General features: G+C 52.9%; 1 protein-coding gene across 1 annotated transcript in view; it reads left to right on the top strand.

The window, feature by feature from the left end:
* TNXB (tenascin XB) overlaps nucleotides 1-20,309 on the top strand; it is a 59,716-nt gene that overhangs the window by 16,055 nt on the left and 23,352 nt on the right. Inside the window, 14 exon segments of the mRNA XM_036868769.1 lie at nucleotides 148-411; nucleotides 3,113-3,481; nucleotides 4,619-4,916; nucleotides 6,586-6,675; nucleotides 6,677-6,768; nucleotides 6,771-6,851; nucleotides 6,854-6,874; nucleotides 7,225-7,530; nucleotides 9,163-9,495; nucleotides 9,906-10,231; nucleotides 13,222-13,330; nucleotides 13,333-13,375; nucleotides 13,377-13,476; nucleotides 13,478-13,547. Of these exon segments, the coding sequence (XP_036724664.1) occupies nucleotides 148-411; nucleotides 3,113-3,481; nucleotides 4,619-4,916; nucleotides 6,586-6,675; nucleotides 6,677-6,768; nucleotides 6,771-6,851; nucleotides 6,854-6,874; nucleotides 7,225-7,530; nucleotides 9,163-9,495; nucleotides 9,906-10,231; nucleotides 13,222-13,330; nucleotides 13,333-13,375; nucleotides 13,377-13,476; nucleotides 13,478-13,547 (2,502 nt within the window).

The raw sequence follows: 20,309 nt of genomic DNA, 5'->3' as shown, positions 1-20,309 counted from the left end.
AGATTTGGATTTGAGAGGGGTGGCTGGGAATATGCCCTCCAAGAGGGCAGAGGGGAGGGATTGGCTGGGGGCAAGGATCGTAGAAGGAAAGCTGGTGACTGCAGATCCAGACTCCCACCTGATCCCTCCTCTCTCTGACCTGGCTAGTGATCGACGGCCCCCAGGACCTCCGAGTGGCAGCTGTGACACCAACCACGCTGGAGCTCAACTGGCTGCGTCCCCAGGCCGAGGTGGACCAGTTCGTGGTGTCCTACGTCAGTGCCGGCAACCAGAGGGTGCGGCTGGAAGTGCCCTCTGAGGCAGACGGGACGCTGCTGACCGGCCTGATGCCAGGCGTAGAATACGTGGTGACCGTCACTGCCGAGCGGGGCCGGGCAGTAAGCTACCCGGCTTCTGTCAGGGCCAACACAGGTATGGCTGGCCAAGGGTTAGGGAAGTTTCTGAGCGTAAGAGCCACTTCCTAGGGAGCCCACATGTCCGGCTCACAGGCTGCTCTGAACGCACTTGACAGGGCGTGTGGCAGTCCCAAAGCACCTGCTGGGGGGCCTTGCTGTGCACCAAGAGCTCTGCAGAGATGGAGTTCTCAGGTGCTTGGAGTACTGTAGGAAGGCTGTGGGCTGGAGTTTGGGAGGAGCTGCCTCATGGAGAGAAGCAGTAAATAGGAGGTGCTGTCCGACCCACCCAGATGGGGGAGGTTCTGATCCAAACTTGGACACAGGGACAGCCCTTGAGCTCAGTCAGTGGTCAGATCTTGGAGAGATTGGAATTAGGCAGATTAGAGATCGGCACTCCTGTTGACTTTAGGATTGGGGATTGGGGGACTTAGGTCTCAGCAGTAATTTTCCACTAACCCTCAAGGTCTCTTAACAGATGCCTGGATCTTTCTTTTCCTGTGACAGAGGGACGCCCACCTCGCTGTAGCTCACAGTCTCTCCTCCCACGCCCCTTTCTCTCCTTCAGACACAGGGCCCCTCCCGCTGGTTTCTTCTCTCTAGGGCACCAACAGTGGCGGGCTTGGAGGGCAAGGGGTGAAGGAATCCTGGGACACTAACTCCTTTCTCTCGATTCTCTTTCCAGGTGGGGCTGGGGCGCAGGAAGAGGCCTCTGGCTCCGGTGGGAGGGACGGTGGGAGGAACTGCCACGGGGAGGAGTGCAGGGATTGGTGGGGGGCTGCCACTGACCGGCTCTCCCCCTCCCCCTTTTTCCGCCCCGGCAGCACCAGGCCACTACAGTCGCCCGGAGGCGCACGCCCCAGCCCCGTCCCCCAAGCCCCGGCCCCGGCCGGTCCCGGCCCTGCGGCCCCCGCGGCCCCCGCGTCCACCAGTCCCCCCTCGGCCCTCGCGGCCGGCGGAGGAGGGGGAGGCGGAGTCTCGGCCCGGGCCGAGCCTACCCCAGCCCCCTCGGCGGGCGTGGGGCAACCTGACGGCCGAGCTGGGCCGCTTCCGCGGCACCGCGCAGGACCTGGAGCACCACCTGCGGGCTCACGGCTACCCACTGCGGGCCAACCAGACCTACACGTCGGTGGCGCGCCACATCCACGAATACTTGCAGCGGCGTCGCCTGGCGGCGGCCGTCCCCACCAGCTCCCCCGCACCCCCGGCCCGTCGCCCCCACCCCACCTCCAGCCCCGACTCGGGCACTTGGAAGCGGGACTCCAACCAGGGCACCTACGGCCTCTCGCCCGAAGGCGTCGACCGGGTGGCTGCGCCCCGCCACCCCAAGCCCGAGGTGCTGGGCAGTTCCGCCGACGGCGCACTTCTCGTGTCCCTCGACGGGCTCCGCGGCCACTTCGAGCGCGTGGTGCTGCGCTGGCGGCCCCAGCCGCCCGCAGAGGGCCCCGGCGGGGAGCTGACCGTGCCGGGCACCACGCGCACCGTCAGCCTGCCAGATCTCAAGCCCGGCACCACCTACCACGTGGAGGTCCACGGGGTGCGGGCAGGGCAGACCTCCAAGTCCTACGCCTTCATCACCACCACAGGTAGTGTGGGTGGGGCCGCGGGACCACCCATCTCCTGCCCAGTCTCACCTGCCACTGGAGTCAGCATCCATGAGTTCCTCCCGCTGCCTCACTGCTCAGGCTGCCACCCCACCGCACGCTCTGTCTTCAAGCCCTACCTGGCCCAGGCTCCAAGAGAACCCCCCAACAGAGCGCACTTTCTTGTGTCCCTAGACGCCACCTCCACCCTCAGGGTCCTGGTGGATACCCAAGGTCAAGGAGACCTGTTCTTTGGGACTGTCTGATTTTCACTTGGGTTCCTAGGACACTTCTGCCAGGAATCCTGTTCTAGGCAACAGAAGGGGCATCTGGTGGGAGGGGCAGTGTCTGGAGCAGTTTGGGTCGGGTAGGGAGAGAAACTAGTGGTTCCCCACTCTGACTCACTGTGGTTAGAGTGGCTGAAGACTGTGGTCAGTGGTTACTATTTTCCACAATTTGGCCCCAACCTCAAAGGGACACATCGGAACTGCTTGCAGGTGGCCTTGAAGCCATCAGGCAGCATATGTGTGTGAGAGGTGAAACCACTGCTTCTTGAGCTGCCTTTCCAGACCTCCTGGCTCACTTCACACTTGTCTCTCCCACAGGAACGATGTCCCGGCTCGGGGAAGGGGCGCTCTGTGGCTGTCATGGGGAGGGTTCTGGACCTCTTCTTCCCCCATAGGGCCCAGATGCCACCTGAGCTGGATGTCCACCCCCCCATCCCCTCTTCTCTCTCTTCTCACTACCCACTCTCTGTACCCTCCTCCCCTAACACCACCGTCTCCTCCTTTCTTCCAGGCTTGTCCCTGCAGCACTATTGGAAGTCACGACCACCACCCAGTGGGGAAGGGGTTCCTGTGGGGAGGAACATGGTAGTCTGTCGGGGCTGGAGGTCACAGGAGCCTTGTGGGAGGAGGGATGGCAGACTTTATTTCTTTTCTTTATTACCTGCGGGCCTGTCTGTGCAGGACTGTGGTGCACCTTTGGGACGATGAGGTGACCCAGGGGGTGATCCGGGAGCAGAAAAGGGAGGGTCTGTAGGCTCTTAGAGGCTAGAGGGCAGAGCCTGGGGGCCAGGGTTTCCTTTCTGACTCTCATACTCCACTCTCCTGTTTTTCTCCCCCTGCTTCTTCCCAGGGTCCTCCCCCTCAGACCTCCTGGGGGCCACTGATGAGCCTCCTCCCTCAGGCCCTTCAACGACTCAAGGGGCTCAGGCCCCTGTCCTGCAGCAGCGACCCCAGGAGCTGGCAGAGTTGAGGGTGCTGGGCAGAGACAAGACAGGGCACCTCCGCGTGGCCTGGACCGCCCAGCCTGACACCTTTGCCCACTTCCAGCTGCGCCTACGGGTGCCCGAAGGGCCTGGGGCACATGAGGAACTACTGCCAGGGGATGTCCGTCAGGCTCTGGTGCCCTCACCCCCTCCTGGATCCCCCTATGAGCTGTCACTTCGTGGGGTCCCTACCGGGGGCGAGCCCTCTGCCCCTCTCATCTACCAAGGCATTATGGGTACATCCTGGATTCTGCTCAAGACCAATGTCCTGAGGTTGGGGGAGGGGCTGGGCCATTAGGATTTCAGAGGTGGGGTGGAGATTGAAGGGCAGGGCTGGTGTTTGGGTCAGGGTGGTAGGAGGAACAAGGAGAGAAAAGGAGTTGAGGGTTCAGAGGCAAGAGGGATGGAGGGGGTCTTAGCACAATGGTCGGGTGGGCCGGGGAGGGGAGTACTCCAGGCAAAGTAGATGAGAGGGCAAAAGTCAAAGGATGGGACAAGGATTCAAGGAGAGAGGCTGTTGGCCCCCTGGCTCTCCGCTTACAGCTTTCTTTGTGCAGAATCGCCCTGCCCCCACTTCCTGGTTACTCCTCTGCCCCAGCCCGCCCACTATGTCTCTCAGGGTGGGTGTGGGAAGGCCTCTGGCCCTGAGGATCCTGACCCTCAGCCCTCTCCTCCCTTTCCCTTCTCCCAAGCCCCTGCCATCCCCTCACTGGACAGGCTGGGACAGTGGTGCTGCCCCTCACCCTGCAAGCCCAGCCTGCAGTGGACAACACCCCATTGTCCCATTAGCCATTTCCACTAGGGGTGGAGGTTCCTTGTGGTAGGGCGCTCCACGGCCATCAGGACTTCAGAGACGGATGAGGTTTGTGGAACCAGTGTAGGAGCCTGGGCTTCCTGGCTCTCACATTTCCTCCTGGTCCCTCTTTATGGACTAGGGTAGCCAGCTCCCCCTGCAACTCCAGATCAAGCTCACCACTGGGGAGAGGGCGGTAAGGGAGACAGAAGTTCAGGTGGACCGAGGCGCCTTCAGACTGCTCTGAAACAGCAATGGCAAGGTTCTGAACTCTCAGGGAAAACCACAGGGGACCTGAAACTCCCCCAGAGACCTTGGTGTGAAGAGGGACTGGGACCTTTGTGAGTGGGGAGGAAGTTATCGCAAGGGAAGAGCCAAAGCTCTCACTCCAGACCAGAGATTGGGGAGAAATGCCCACCTTCTTAGAAAGGCTGGTCCCAGAGAACAGAGGGCGGGGAATGGAGGCTTCCAGGAAAGGAGCTGTCCAGGATGGAGTGCGCCAGTGGGCAGAGGAGAGGTAAGGAGACTGGGGACAAGGCAGTGCTTGAGCCCACGTGCTTTGCTTTGCCCCACACCCCAGACAGGGATGGGGAGAAGCCTGGGCAGCCCTCGGCCCCGCCACGCCTGGGCAAGCTGACAGTGACGGACATGACTTCCAACTCCCTGCTTCTGCACTGGACGGTCCCTGAGGGCGAGTTTGACTCCTTCGTGATCCAATACAAAGACAGGGACAGGCCCCAGGTGGTGCCTGTAGAGGGACCCCAGCGCTCAGCCCTCATCTCCAACCTGGACGTCGGCCACAAGTACAAATTCGTCCTGTACGGGCTCGTGGGCAAGAAGAGGCATGGCCCCCTGGTGGCTGAAGCCAAGATCTGTAAGTGAGAGGGTTCACACACACCCCTGCCTCTGCCCTCTGCACAGTCCTGAAGGGGGTCTGCCCAGTGCTTCCGCAACTCCAGGAAGGCTCCCTGGAGGCAGTGGTGCCGGAGATGAATCCCGAAGGGAAAATTGTGGTGGTCAGGCAGGGAGGTTGAGGAGGGTAGAGCAAACAGAGGGAGAGAGAGGCAGGAGAGTAGAGCAAACAGAGGGAGAGTGAGGCAGGAGAGAGTGTGGCCCTGTAAGAGAATCAAAGTCTCTTTCCTCTGGGCGAGGGTCAGGGCACCTGGGAGCTGAGGGCACTGATCTCACTGATCTCATGTGTCCGACTGAGTCACTTGGACCTCACCTGAGGACCCTAGGGGGCCGCCAAAGGGCTTTACATGAGAGAATGACATAATTCAATATTTATCTTACAAATAACACTGAGACTGCTGCAGAGGATAGTTGGAGAAGGCAGTCCTATTCCCTGAGGCAAGGAGCAACGGATGTGAGGAGCAGTGCAGCGGGGGACACTTAGTTAAACATCTTTCGAGCATTCGTTAAGTGTCAAATGTGGTCAAGATGCTCTAAGTGTATCATCGCACTTAATCCTCATAAGCAGCCCTGTGAGGCATGCTCATTTCACAGATGAGGAGAACTGAGGCGCAGAGAGGGCGAGGTCACTCAAGCAGAAAGTGATGGGGCCATAGGGTCATCCTGCTGCCCTCATGGGCCTGGAGAGCAGAGGAAAGGCCTGAAGAGGGGTGTGGGTGTCCCAACAGGCAGAAGCCAGGGTAGGGGGCAGGGAGAAGAGACATGGCCACTGGAACCCTGGAGATGGCTAACTCTCAGGGCAAGAGCAGAGGAAGGGGTGCCTGCAGGGTGAATTGGGGAGAGGGATGCCAAAATGAAGGGCGCGGTCAGACATGTCAGATTCCGTAAGAGTGATTCAAGGCTACAGAGTGTCCACAGAACTTAGCAATGGCGAGGTCACCACTCACCCTGGTGAGAGCGGCTGGTGGAGGGTGGAGCTGGGTTGGGAGGGTGATGTAGGTGAGGACATGACTACAAGCAGTGTAGACATCTCCTTCTGGAATTTGGGCTGGGACTAGAGAGCAAAGAGGGAGGGTGGAGGCTAGAGGGCGATGTAGCTGAGTGGAAGAGCTTGTGTAAATGCTCATGGCACAGCCGAGGGAGTGAGGGTAGGAGAAGAGGAAGTGGGGCCCAGAGCACAGGTGTGGGGGGCTCTCCCACGTTAAAACGCACCAAGGACCAAGCTTCCCTCTCTTGGAGAAGATACCAACTAGTTGTTAGGCCTGGAAACAGTAGAGGCTGTCCTGGAAGACTTCCCTGGCCATGGAGATGTGGAAGGGACTGGCTGGGCTCCCTTCTCTCTGAAGCCCTTTCCAGGCTGCAGCATGAGTCGGGCCACACTAGTCCATACGGTGCTTTTTGTGCCCCATCAAAGAAAGCACCCCTTCTTCCAGGTGGGGCATAGCCCTTTGCCAGGATACACAGGCTTGGCAAGCAGAGTGCTGGCTGGATTTCAGTCCCTCAGTGCTCCCTCCACCCGTGCACCTTTTGTGTAGTGAACAGCTGCACAACCTCACACAGCATCCCCAGGTGGGAGATGGATCCTCCTTATCCTTTGACCTGTGTCCCTCCCTTCTCTCTACCTGCTCTTCCTAGTGCCTCCGACTGATTCCACCTTCAGTGACTTCCACCCCGCCTGGGAAAGCTGTGGGTGACAGATCCCACCCCAGATTCGTTGCACTCTCCTGGATGTCCCTGAGGGCCGGTTTGACTCCTTCGTGGTCCAATACAGGGACAGGGATGGACGGCCCCAGGTGGTGCCCGTGGAAGCTCCCGAGCGCTCGTCATCGTCTCCCCGCTGGACCCTGACCACAAGTACAGATTCACTCTGTTTGGAATTGCCAACAAGAAGCGGCATGGCCCCTCACGGCCGATGGCACCACTGGTGAGTGGCCGCCACCCTAAGCCCCCATGTGACCCTCCCAGTCTTCCACATGCTTGCCCCCAGCCAGGAACCAGCTGGGGCCTCCCAGCGAGATGGCTGACTCCGAATCCTGCCCTGCTTTTGGGCTCAGGGCCAGCCAGCCTCCCCCGCACTGCTGGGACCCTTTCATCCTGTTCAGCTGCTCCCAAGGCCCAGAAGGTGTGTCATACCCTGGCTGTGCCAGATTTCTCAGAGTTCATCAACTCATGCTAATTGCGTAGAGACTCGCACAGGTGTGACAACCTGTCAAACCCCAGGCCCCAATCCTGGGTTCTGCCAGTTCAGCCCTGCCTGGATCCTCTTATTTACAGCCCCAGAGAAGAGAGAGGAGCCCCCGCCACCCAGAGTCCCCTGAGCAGCCCTGCTGGGGGAGCTGACAGTGACCGGCACCACCCCAGACTCCCTGCGCCTGTCCTGGACGGTGGCCCAGGGCTCTTTTGACTCCTTCATGGTCCAGTACAAGGATGCGCAGGGGCGGGCCCAGGCAGTGCCCATCAGGGGGCATGAGAATAAGGTCACCATCCCCGGCCTGGAGTCCGACCGGAAGTATAAGATGAACCTCTACGGGCTTCATGGCAGGCAGCGCGTGGGGCCTGTGTCCGTGGTGGCCACCACAGGTGAGTCAGGGCTGCACGGAGCTCCCTCCCTGGCCAACCCCCAGCCCTGTGAGCAGGACCTGACCCGGGATCCTTCACACTTCCCTCCACCTTCTCTTTCTCGGCTCCAGTTCTGCCAAACCTCCACAGTCTACTTCCCGACATCCCAGGACTTTGCATCCAGCCGCCAGCCCCTGACCAAACTTTCTTGGCCCTGCTTCTCCATCTCCAAGAACAGACCCCATTTCCCACATTCTGAGCACTGGGAATCACCCCTTCGTCCCGGGCTGTCCTCCCCATGGATGTCCTCAGCCACTGTGTTCTTTCCCCGCGGTCTTTGCTGGCCTTCTTCCCCTGGCTCAGGCTGTGGTCATTTCTGAGCTTCTGTTGCCTGCTGCCCACACCCTCCCACCATAGCTGCTCTGTTCAGAGCTGGCAAATCCAAGGGACATGAGCTCCACGTTTCCCCAGCCTCCTCCCAGCCCCCTGACTGCCTGACTCCCATCCAGCTTGGAGCAGGGCAAAGGGCTCACTTTCAGCCCCCCTGCCCTGCATTCCTCCATGGGCCCAGCCTCCCCCATCCAGCACCATTTCCATGGCTGTGTAGCATCTCGGTTGGGAGCATGGGCTCTAGAGCCAACTGCCTGGATTTTAATCCTAGCTCTGGGATCTTGTGCAAGTTACTGAACCTCTCTGGGCCTCAGCTTTCTCATCTGTCAAATGGGGATGATAATGGTAACAGCTTCACAGAGTTGTTAGAATTAAATGAGTTAATATACATATGGCACCTAGAACAGTGCCTGGCACATCAAAACTGCTACTGAGAGTGAGCTACTATTTCTCCCTGACCCTCCTCACTTCCCAGTATCCTTTTTCTCTCCTCTCCTCCCCACCTTCCCCATCCTTTGCCTGGGTTTATCATTCTTGCCTGCTGCCTCCTCAATCTCCTGTCTCCTGAGCAGTCCCCCATGGACCGTGGAGTGGGTCCACAGAAGGGCTGGCATCCCTGTGCCAGTCTCCCCGCCCCATGGAGCCTCAGCAAAGACCCAGCTGCTGCAGACGGTGGGCAGATGCCTTGGGGCTGTGACTCTAGCCCAGGCCGGGAAGAGCACGGCCCTCCACAGCCCCAGCGCCATCTGCAACATCTCCCCCGCCCACCCCCCAACCCCCGCTCTTGTCTGAAGTGGAGGAGGGGCAGGGTTGCCTCGGGAAGCTTAGCGGAGCACATCCCATTTCCTGTCCTGGTCAGTGGGGTGGGGGAGCTGGAAAGCCTGGGGAGGGGCAGGAGCTGAAAGGGAGGGAACACAGTGGGAAGAAGCCTTACTGCCCCCCCGCTCTCCTGTGGTCAGCACTGGTCCATGAACACAGCAGAGAAGCATCCTCAGTGTTTCCCTCTCTTCCCATCTCGTCTCCCTTTCTCAGACGTGAGAGGCGGCCCCCTACCCCCCACAGCGCAGTTGTCCCAGCAACTGACGAGGTTTAGGGACTGTCTCAGCCCTGTCTCCTTTGATGGGTTTACTGAATGGCTAATACAAAGGCTAAAGGAACCCCTAAGCTGACAGCTTGAAGCGTATATTGCCAAATGTACTTTTATTGTCACGATTAACATCACCACAAAGCACATCACCTGTAAAGCCTAATCTCTTCTCTCAGCCCCACAGGAAGGCGTGGACGAGACCCCCAGCCCCACAGAGCCCAGCACAGAGGCACCAGAGCCCCCCGAGGAGCCCCTCCTGGGGGAGCTGACGGTGATAGGATCCTCCCCGGACTCGCTGAGCCTCTCCTGGACCGTCCCCCAGGGCCACTTCGACTCTTTCACCATCCAGTATAGAGACAGGGACGGGCAGCCCAAGGTGATGCGGGTGCCAGGGCACCAGGACGGGGTCACCATCTCGGGCCTGGAGCTAGACCACAAGTACAAGATGAACCTGTACGGCTTCCACAGCGGCCAGCGCGTGGGCCCCGTCTCTGTCATCGGGGTGACAAGTGAGTGGAGGGTGGAAGCCCCAGGGTGGGACCTAGTGGGAGGATCACCCCCTCTCAGGTGATGGGTGAGTGGGGTGCAGGAGGCCCCTCTACTCGAGGCTGAGCCATGGTGCCCTTTCTGCCTCCTCCAGGCTCCCTGAGGACCAGTGTGTCCCCCTGGGCAGAGAAGGGCCTCCATGAGCCATGCTGGTGGCTGCCCTGGTCCCCCACAGCTGACCCCAGAGGCTCCAGGCATGTTTATGAGATGTCAGCTGAGCAGGACCACCCAGCCCCAAGGACGGGCTTCTCTGAACTGACTTTAGGGCCTGGAGCCGGGGCCAAGGCTTGGGAGGAGGGCCAAGGCTTGGGAGGAGACCCAAGGACATCACCTGGGGTCCCTGCCTCACCCTCTCTGTGTCTCTCCTTCTCAGCTGCAGAGGAAGACACCCCCAGCCCCACAGAGATGGAGGAGACCCCCAGCCCCACAGAGCCCAGCACAGAGGCCTCGGAGGCCCCCGAGGAGCCCCTCCTGGGGGAGCTGACGGTGACAGGATCCTCGCCGGACTCGCTGAGCCTCTCCTGGACCGTCCCCCAGGGCCGCTTCGACTCCTTCACCGTCCAGTACAAGGGCAGGGACGGGCCCCAGGTGGTGCGTGTCGGGGGCGAGGAGAGTGAGGTGACCGCTGGGGGCCTGGAGCCCGGGCGCAAGTACAAGATGCACCTGTACGGCCTGCACGGGGGGCGGCGTGTGGGCCCCGTGTCCACCGGTGGGCGTGACCGGTGAGTGAGGGCGGGGCCTTGTTTGTTTTCCTCCCACCGGTGGGCCCCCAGCCTCCCTGTGGCATTGCCCTCCCTTGCCTTCCCCACCTGCCTGGGGAAGACCTAGAAAGAACAGTTCATGGGGGACTGGGCTACAACCAGCTGCACGACTTTGAGCAAGTCTTAAACTTTCTGTGCCTGTTTCCTCAGCTGTAAAATGGGGATAGTAACACCTACCTCACAGAACTGTTGTGAGATTAAATGAGTTAACAGACCTAAGAATGGGTCTGGCACCAAGTAAACATGCTGGCAGTGTTTGCTGCTATGGTTACTATATTTGTCCTTACCCTGGGGTCTGCTCTGTCCCCTTTGGCTGGTTCAGCTTAGATGTTCAGAATGTGCATGAGACATTGCCCTCTTCACCAGTGTAGCTGGAAACTTTCTTTACTACTCATCCAGTGAGTGGTTATAGCAAGGAAGAATGTCCCTTCCACCCGGGTACAGGGCCACTCAGCCGCCACAGAGGACCAGCCTGGGCACCTACTGTCCAGAGCCCCAGCGTGAGGGGCCAGATCACAGACAGGCCTCTGGGACCCTCCTGCTAATCCGCCCAGCTTGGCCCCAGCAAGGGGCATCCCTTTTCCCTTTGTTCACTGAAACAAAGACACAGCTTTTTCAAAGCAACTTTTAATATAAAGGGAAGATTTTAAAAAGCAGAGAAACAGGTTTCCAGAGCATGGTTTCTGTACTTCTCAAAGGGACTTGGTTGGCTTAGTTTCCAGAAGCTTCCACTCCTGATTTCTCTTCTTTCTTTAGTCAGCACAGAGAGTAGGGAGAGGGGAAATCCTCCCTGAGTTCCTGTCCTGCAGGCCTGAAGTAGCAGGATGGAGCCTCGTGCCAGGCCCAGAAAATGTGGCCGAGGTTTCTCCTGGAGTCACCCTCAGTCCGTCCCATCTGTCCGGGGCAGCCACACTGGTCCCTGGGTAAGGATGGACAGTGTCGGGCGCTGACTGAGGTGGTGCAGTAGAGGAAAATTGAATCCTGGAATCGGAGAACTGAGTTCCATTCCGGCTTCTCAGTTCTTAGCTGTGCGATGGCGCTTATCATCCGAGCAGGAAGGTGATAGGCAGCTGGAGCCCGCTGAGCTGACCCAGGGCCGGTCCCTGGCACACAGCGTGTGGTGAACCGTTGCTAGGAGAAGAACTAACGTGCAGCTTTAGAAACATGGCTAACTTGGGAAAGGATTATGCCAAATGCAGCATAGGGCCTGCGGTACTCATGGGTAGTTATCATTCCACCTTTCCCAGTTAAGTCAAACCACCAATGATAAGGCTTGATGGTGAGGGACAGTTTCTCTCTCTCATGGAAAGAAGTACAGAGACGCAGGAAACGGATGCTAAAGGAACCAGCAGAGCTAGAAGGCAAGTGAAATGGAACACAGTGCGTGGCCTGGCACCTGCACCCGGGAGAAGCTCAGTACATGATGGTTGCTCTGGCCCGCCTTCAGCTGCCTGCATCCCTGCCCTCCCCACTCAGACTTACTTCTGTCCCTCCTGAGGCCTCATCTCCAGCCTGGCCACACACACGGCTGGTGGATCTTAGTTCCCTGACCAGGGATTGAACCTGTGCCCCTACAGTGGAAGCGTGGAGCCCTAACCACTGGACCACCAGGGAAGTCCCATGCCAGCCTGTTTTTTAAACCACGTTTTATAAGTACAGAGCCTAGTCTTGTCCTCCCACAGGAGCCAAAGAAACAAGCTCTGGGAACCCCACCCACCCAGCTACCCCTCTGCCAGTTGCCTCTTGGACCACCTCCAGGCTGGTCACTAATGAGCAGGGCTTCCCAGACTCAGCTCATCTGGGGCAATGGGGACCAGCAGGTCCTGAGCTTGGCCTTTCCAGACGTGCAGACCATTCATTAATGTAACAAACATTTGTGGAGCATCCACTGGGTGCCAGTGCTGGGGACACAGCAGTGAACAAGGCAAAGCTCCTGCTGAGAGCTCACATTCTGTCAGAGGGAGACAGGCACCAAATTGCACAAATATGTCAGTGGGACTGTATGTGACAGTGACAAGAGCTGGGGAGAAAAGCAAAGCCCAGTAGGTGAGATGGTGAGTGGGCGGGAAGCAGGCAGGAAAGGGCCTCCCTGAGAAAAGGACCTGCAGGAGGGAGAGGACAAGCCACGCAGGCCTCTGGGAAGAGCATCCGGAGCAGAGGAAGGTGCCTGAATGTCTGTGGACCAGTGAGAAGTGTTTTGGAATGGGGAGGGTGACATGAGAGATAAACAGGTGGGGCCTTGGAGATCATTGTAAGACCTGGTTTTTTCTCTGAGGTGAGATGAAGCCATTGCAGAACAGACTCTGACTAATGTGTTAACAGTGGGGAACAGAGCAAAGGGGTTTGAGGGTGGAGGAGGGAGGGGATTTAGGAGACTGTGCTATAATCCAGCAAGAGCACTTGTGCTTAGAGATGGTGGCGGTGGAGTTGGGCAGGGGGAAGGGGGTCAGCTTCTGAAGATAGTGCAGACAGGATTCCTCACAGGCCGGCTGAGGGGTGGAAGAGAGGACTCAGGATGACTCGGAGAATGAAGCTTGTGGTTTTGCTGAGGTGGGAAAGCTGGGGAGGGAGCAGGTGTGGGAGCAGCCCCTGAGCTCGGTTTTGGACTTGTTGAGTTTGAGACATCAATTAGGCACCCAAGGAAGATGCTGAGCAAACACAAGTCTGGGGGTCAGCAGGGAGGTCTGGATGGGAGGCCTTTGGAGCCAGAGATGCACAGATGGAACTTCAGCCACTTTCCCAGGGTCTCAGTGGTGGCTGACGCCCCTCCCCGCAAGCACAGCCCGGATTCTGGCAGGACTTAGTGAAGGCTTGTTGGCCAGACAGATGTCGCCAATCAGTGTGGTCTTACATCAGAACCACCCAGTGGGCACCACAAAAACAACGCGCATAATTACTACAAGGGGAAAGAGGGGCTTTTCCTAACAGCCTCCCACCGTTTCTATCTCAGCTCCACAGCCAGAAGAGACTCCTCCAGCCACCGAGCCCCCCATGGAGCCGCACCTCGGGGAGCTGACAGTGACAGATGTGACCCCAACTATGTGGGCCTTGCGTGGACAGTCCCTGAGGGCCAGTTTGACTCCTCGTGTCCAGTACAAGGACAGGGACGGGCAGCCCCAGGCGGTGCCTGTGGCCGCAGACAGCGAGAGGCCACATGTCCCCGGCCTGGAGCCTGCACGCAAATTACAAGCTGAACTTCTACGGGCTACATGGTGGGCAGCGCGTGGGCCCCCTGTCTGTGGTAGCCATGACGCGTGAGTGAGCGTGGGTAAAGGTAGTTCCCATCCCTGGTTACCCGGGGCCACCCCCTCCCCTAGCCTCTCTCTCAGGTCCTGCCTCCGTGGCCCCCGCAGGTCCGCCCCAGTCTATTACCTGAGCCCTTGGCTCCTCTCCTGTAGCTGGACCTTCCCTACCCTCCAGTCTCCATCTCCACTCTGTCTCCTCCCCCAGGCAGGATTGTCTTCCTCCCATCTGACCTGAGTCTAGCCAAACGCTATCTCTCTGACTGTCCACAGCTGTTTTCCTTCCCTCTCTTTACAACCCTGCTGTGACTTGGACCCCAGCTACCACCTCCCCCTGCTGCCCTTTTTCATTGGGTTAAACAACACACATCCCTTGAATCTCTTCTCAGGGGCCCTCAGCCCCCTGGCCTGAGCTGTGTTCCCTTCTGGCCAAGCCAGAATCTTCCTCCCTCAGGGGAGTGGCCCTTGCTCGTGGCTCCCAGCCTCTCCCACCCCTCATGCTTCCTGGGCACAGGTTGCCACCAGTTTTGTGCTATGGTGCCTGGTGAAACCAGTGAACCCCTTTCAGAGCAATGTCTTAAAATCCATAAAGTAAAATGCATAGGATTACAAAGGTAACCAATTCTATTGATTAACCAATTATCAAAAATATTTTAAAACTCGAATTTATGATTCAGTAATACAGGCACTTCATAATTAGTTCATTAAATAGCAAGACTTAGTGGCATGTTTAATAACCTACCCACATTTGGAAGCAGTGATGAGTGTAAAGAGTATTTTTTTTGGAATTTTTGAATTTTATTTTATTTATCTTTTTATACAGCAGGTTCTTATTAGTTATCCATTTTATACATATTAGTGTATACATGTCAATTCCAGTCTCCCAGTTCATCCCACCACCACCACCCGCTCCCCCTGCCACTTTCCCCCCTTGGTGTCCATACATTTGTTCTCTACATCTGTGTCTCTATTTCTGCCCTGCAAACCGGTTCATCTGCACCATTTTTCTAGGTTCCACATATATGCGTTAATATACAATATTTGTTTTTCTCTTTCTGACTTACTTCACTCTGTATGACAGACTCTAGGTCCATCCACGTCTCCACAAATCACCCAATTTCGTTCTTTCTTACGGCTAATATTCCATTGTATATATGTACCACATCTTCTTTATCCCTTCATCTTTCGATGAGCATTTAGGTTGCTTCCATGACCTGGCTATTGTAAATAGTGCTGCAGTGAACACTGGGGTGCATGTGTCTTTTTGAATTATGGTTTCCTCTGGGTATATGCCCAGTAGTGGGATTTCTGGGTCATATGGTAATTCTATTTTTAGTTTTTTAAGGAACCTCCATACTGTTCTCCATAGTGGCTGTATCAATTTACATTTCCACCAACAATGCAAGAGGGTTGCCTTTTCTCCACTCCCTTTCCAGCATTTGTTGTTTGTAGATTTTCTGAAGATGCCCATTCTAAATGGTGTGAGGTGATACCTCATTGTAGTTTTGATTTGCATTTCTCTAATAATTAGTGATGTTGAGCAGCTTTTCATGTGCTTCTTGGCCATCTGTATGTCTTCTTTGGAGAAATGTCTATTTAGGTCTTCTGCCCGTTTTTGGACTGGGTTGTTTGTTTTTTTAATATTGAGCTGCATGAGCTGTTGTATATTTTGGAGATTAATCCTTTGTCCATTGATTCGTTTGCAAATATTTTCTCCTATTCTGAGGGTTGTCTTTTCGTCTTGTTGTAGTTTTCTTTGCTTTGCAAAAAGCTTTTTAGTTTCATTAGGTCCCATTTGTTTATTTTTGTTTTTATTTCCATTACTCTAGGAGGTGGATCAAAAAGATCTTGCTGTGATTTATGTCAGAGTGTTTTCCTCTAGAGTTTTATAGTGTCCAGTCTTACATTTAGGTCTCTATCCATTTTGAGTTTATTTTTGTGTATGGTGTTAGGGAGTGTTCTAATTCCATTCTTTTACATGTAGCTGTCCAGTTTTCCCAGCACCACTTATTGAAGAGACTGTCTTTTCTCCATTTTTATATCCTTGCCTCCTTTGTCATAGATCAGTTGACCATAGGTGTGTGAGTTTTATCTCTGTGCTTTCTATCCTGTTGCATTGATCTATATTTCTGTTTTTGTGCCAGTACCATATTGTCTTGATTACTGTAGCTTTGTAGTATAGTCTGAAGTCAGGGAGTCTGATTCTCCAGTTATGTTTTTTTCCTCAAGACTGCTTTGGCTATTTGGGGTCTTTTGTGTCTCCATACAAATTTTAAGATTTTTTGTTCTAGTTCTGTAAAAAATGCCATTGGTAATTTGATAGGGATTGCACTGAATCTGTAGATTGCTTTGGGTAGTATAGTCATTTTCACAATATTGATTCTTCCAATCAATAACATGGTATATCTCTCCATCTGTTGTATCATCTTTGATTTCTTTCATCAGTGTCTTATAGTTTTCTGCATACAGGTCTTTTGTCTCCCTAGGTAGGTTTATTCCTAGGTGTTTTATTCTTTTTGTTGCAATGGTAAATGGGAGTGCTTCCTTAATTTCTCTTTCAGATTTTTTATCATTAGTGTATAGGAATGCAAGAGATTTCTGTGCATTAATTTTGTATCCTGCATCTTTACCAAATTCATTAATTAGCTCTAGTAGTTTTCTGGTGGCACCTTTAGGATTCTCTATGTATAGTATCATGTCATCTGCAAACAGTGACAGTTTTACTTCTTCTTTTCCAATGTGTATTCCTTTTATTTCTTTTTCTTCTCTGATTGCCATGGCTAGGACTTCCAAAACTATGTTGAATAATAGTGGTGAGAGTGGACATCCTTGTCTTGTTCCTGATCTTAGAGGAAATGCTTTCAGTTGTTCACCATTGAGGAATGATGTTGCTGTGGGTTTTGTCGTATATGGCCTTTATTATGTTGAGGTAGGTTCCCTCTATGCCCACTTCTGGAGAGTTTTTATCATAAATGGGTGTTGAATTTTGTCAAAGCTTTTTCTGCATCTATTGAGAGGATCATATGGTTTTTATTCTTCAGTTTGTTAATATGGTGTATCACATTGATTGATTTGATATACTGAAGAATCCTTGCAGCCCTGGGATAAATCCCACTTGATCGTGGTGTATGATCCTTTTGATGTGTTGTTGGATTCTGTTTGCTAGTATTTTGTTGAGGATTTTGCATCTATATTCATCAGTGATATTGGTCTGTAATTTTCTTTTTTGTAGCATCTTTGTGTGGTTTTGGTATCAGGGTGATGGTGGCCTCATAGAATGAGTTTGGGAGTGTTCCTTCCTCTGCAATTTTTGGAAGAGTTTGAGAAGGGTGGGTGTTAGCTCTTCTCTAAATGTTTGATAGAATTCACATGTGAAGCCATCTGGTCCTGGACTTCTGTTTGTTGGAAGATTTTTAATCACAGTTTCAATTTCATTACTTGTGATTGGTCTGTTCATATTTTCTATTTCTTCCTGGTTCAGTCTTGGAAGGTTATACCTTTCTAAGAATTTGTCCATTTCTTCCAGGTTGTCCATTTTATTGGCATAGAGTTGCTTGTAGTAGTTTCTTAAGATGCTTTGTATTTCTGTGGTGTCTGTTGTAGCTTCTCCTTTTTCATTTCTAATTTTATTGATTTGAGTCCTCTCCCTCTTTTTCTTGATGAGTCTGGCTAATGGTTTATCAATTTTGTTTATCTTCTCAAAGAACCAGCTTTTAGTTTTATTGATCTTTGCTATTGTTTTCTTTGTTTCTATTTCATTTATTCTGCTCTGATCTTTATGATTTCTTTCCTTCTGCTAACTTTGGGTTTGTTTGTTCTTCTTTCTCTAGTTCCTTCAGGTGTAAGGTTAGATTGTTTATGTGAGATTTTTCTTGTTTCTTGAGGTAGGCTTGTATAGCTATAAACTTCCCTCTTAGAACTGCTTTTGCTGCATCCCACAGGTTTTGGATCATCGTGTTTTCATTGTCATTTGTCTCTGGGTATTTTTTGATTTCCTCTTTGATTTCTTCAGTGATCTCTTGGTTATTTAGTAACGTATTGTTTAGCCTCCATGTGTTTGTGTTTTTTATGTTTTTTTCCCTGTAATTGATTTCTAATCTCATAGTGTTGTGGTCAGAAAAAATGCTTGATATGATTTCAATTTTCTTAAATTTCCTGAGGCTTGATTTGTGACCCAAGATGTGATCTATCCTGGAGAAGGTTCCATGTGCACTTGAGAAGAAAGTGTAATCTGTTTTTGGATGGAATGTCCTATAAATATCAACTAAATCTATCTGGTCTATTGTGCCATTTAAAGCTTGTGTTTCCTTACTAATTTTCTATCTGGATGATCTGTCCATTGGTGTAAGTGAGGTGTAAAAGTCCCCCACTATTATTGTGTTACTGTCGATTTCCTCTTTTATAGCTGTTAGCAGTTGCCTTATGTATTGAGGTGCTCCTATGTTGGGTGCATATATATTTATAATTGTTATATCTTCTTCTTGAATTGATCCCTTGATCATTATGTAGTGTCCTTCCTTGTCTCTTGTAACATTCTTTATTTTAAAGTCTATTTTATCTGATAGGAGTATTGCTACTCCAGCTTTCTTTTGATTTCCATTTGCATGGAATATCTTTTTCCATCCCCTCACTTTCAGTCTGAATGTGTCCCTAGGTCTGAAGTGGGTCTCTTGTAGACAGCATATATATGGGTCTTGTTTTTGTATCCATTCAGCGAGCCTATGTCTTTTGGTTGGAGCATTTAATCCATTCACATTTAAGGTAATTATTGATATGTATGTTCCTATGACCATTTTCTTAATTGTTTTGGGTTTGTTTTTGTTGGTCCTTTTCTTCTCTTGTGTTTCCCACTTAGAGAAGTTCCTTTAGCATTTGTTGTAGAGCTGGTTTGGTGGTGCTGAATTCTCTTAGCTTTGCTTGTCTGTAAAGCTTTTGATTTCTCCATCGAATCTAAATGAGATCCTTGCCGGGTAGAGTAATCTTTGTTGTAGGTTCTTCCCTTTCATCACTTTAAATATGTCATACCACCCCCTTCTGGCTTGTAGAGTTTCTGCTGAGAAATCAGCTGTTAACCTTATGGGAGTTCCTTTGTATGTTATTTGTCGTTTTTCCCTTGCTGCTTTCAATAATTTTTCGTTGTCTTTAAGTTTTGCCAATTTGATTACTATGTGTCTTGGCGTGTTTCTCCTTGGGTTTATCCTGTATGGGACTGTCTGCACTTCCTGGACTTGGGTGGCTCTTTCCTTTCCCATGTTAGGGAAGTTTTCAACTATAATCTCTTCAAATATTTTCTCTGGTCCTTTCTCTCTCTCTTCTCCTTCTGGGACTCCTATAATGCGAATGTTGTTGCGTTTAATGTTGTCCCAGAGGTCTCTTAAGCTGTCTTCATTTCTTTTCATTCTTTTTTCTTTATTCTGTTCTGCAGCAGTAAATTCCACCATTCTGTCTTCCAGGTCACTTATCCGTTCTTTTGCCTCAGTTATTCTGCTATTGATTCCTTCTAGTGTACCTTTCATTTCAGTTATTGTATTGTTCATCTCTGTTTGTTCTTTAATTCTTCTAGGTCTTTGTTAAACATTTCTTGCATCTTCTTGATCTTTGCCTCCATTCTTTTCCCGAGGTCCTGGATCATCTTCACTATCATTATTCTGAATTCTTTTTCTGGAAGGTTGCCTATCTCCACTTCATTTAGTTGTTTTTCTGGGGCTTTATCTTGTTCCTTCATCGGGTACATAGCCCTCTGCCTTTTCATCTCCTCTATCTTTCTGTGAATGTGGTTTTTGTTCCACAGGCTGCAGGATTGTAGTTCTTCTTGCTTCTGCTCTCTGCCCTCTGGTGGATGAGGCTATCTAAGAGGCTTGTTCAGGTTTCCTGATGGGAGGGACTGGTGGTGGGTAGAGCTGGGTGTTGCTCTGGTGGGCAGAGCTCAGTAAAACTTTAATCCACTTGTCTGCTGATGGGTGGGGCTGGGTTCCCTCCCTGTTGATTGTTTGGCCTGAGGCAGCCCAGCACTGGAGACTACCGGGCTCTTTGGTGGGGCTAATGGAGGACTCTGGGAGGGCTCATGCCAAGGAGTACTTCCCAGAACTTCTGCTGCCAGTGTCCTTGTCCTCATGATGAGCCACAGCCACCCCCCACCTCTGCAGGAGACCCTCCAACACTAGCAGGTAGGTCTGTTTCAGTCTCCTATGGGGTCACTGCTCCTTCCCCTGTGTCCCGATGCACACACTACTTTGTGCATGCCCTCCAAGAGTGGGGTCTCTGTTTCCCCCAGTCCTGCCGAAGTCCTGCAATCAATTCCCACTAGGCTTCAAAGTCTGATTCTCTGGGAATTCCTCCTCCCATTGCCGGACCCCCAGTTTGGGAAGCCTGACATTGGGCTCAGAACCTTCACTCCAGCGGGTGGACTTCTGTGGTATAAGTGTTCTCCAGTTTGTGAGCCACCCACCCAGCAGTTATGGGATTTGATTTTATTGTGATTGCGCCCTTCCTACCGTCTCACTGTGGCTTCTCCTTTGTCTTTGGATGTGGGGTATCTTTTCTGGTGAGTTCCAGTGTCTTCCTGTCGATGATTGTTCAGCAGTTAGTTGTGATTCTGGTGCTCTCGCAAGAGGGAGTGAGCGCATGTCCTTCTCCTCCGCCATCTTGAACCAATCTCTGTAAAAAGTATTTTGAAGTTTCTGCAGTAATTCTAAGGTGATGTGACAATCTCTTTGATTCCTATTGGTGACAGGGTTACAAGCACTGCTAGTACCACCGTGGTTGGTTTCCTAT

Source organism: Balaenoptera musculus, chromosome 11 (assembly GCF_009873245.2).
Source record: "Balaenoptera musculus isolate JJ_BM4_2016_0621 chromosome 11, mBalMus1.pri.v3, whole genome shotgun sequence".
Lineage (NCBI taxonomy): Eukaryota > Metazoa > Chordata > Mammalia > Artiodactyla > Balaenopteridae > Balaenoptera > Balaenoptera musculus.
This window is presented reverse-complemented; position numbering and strand designations above follow the sequence as displayed.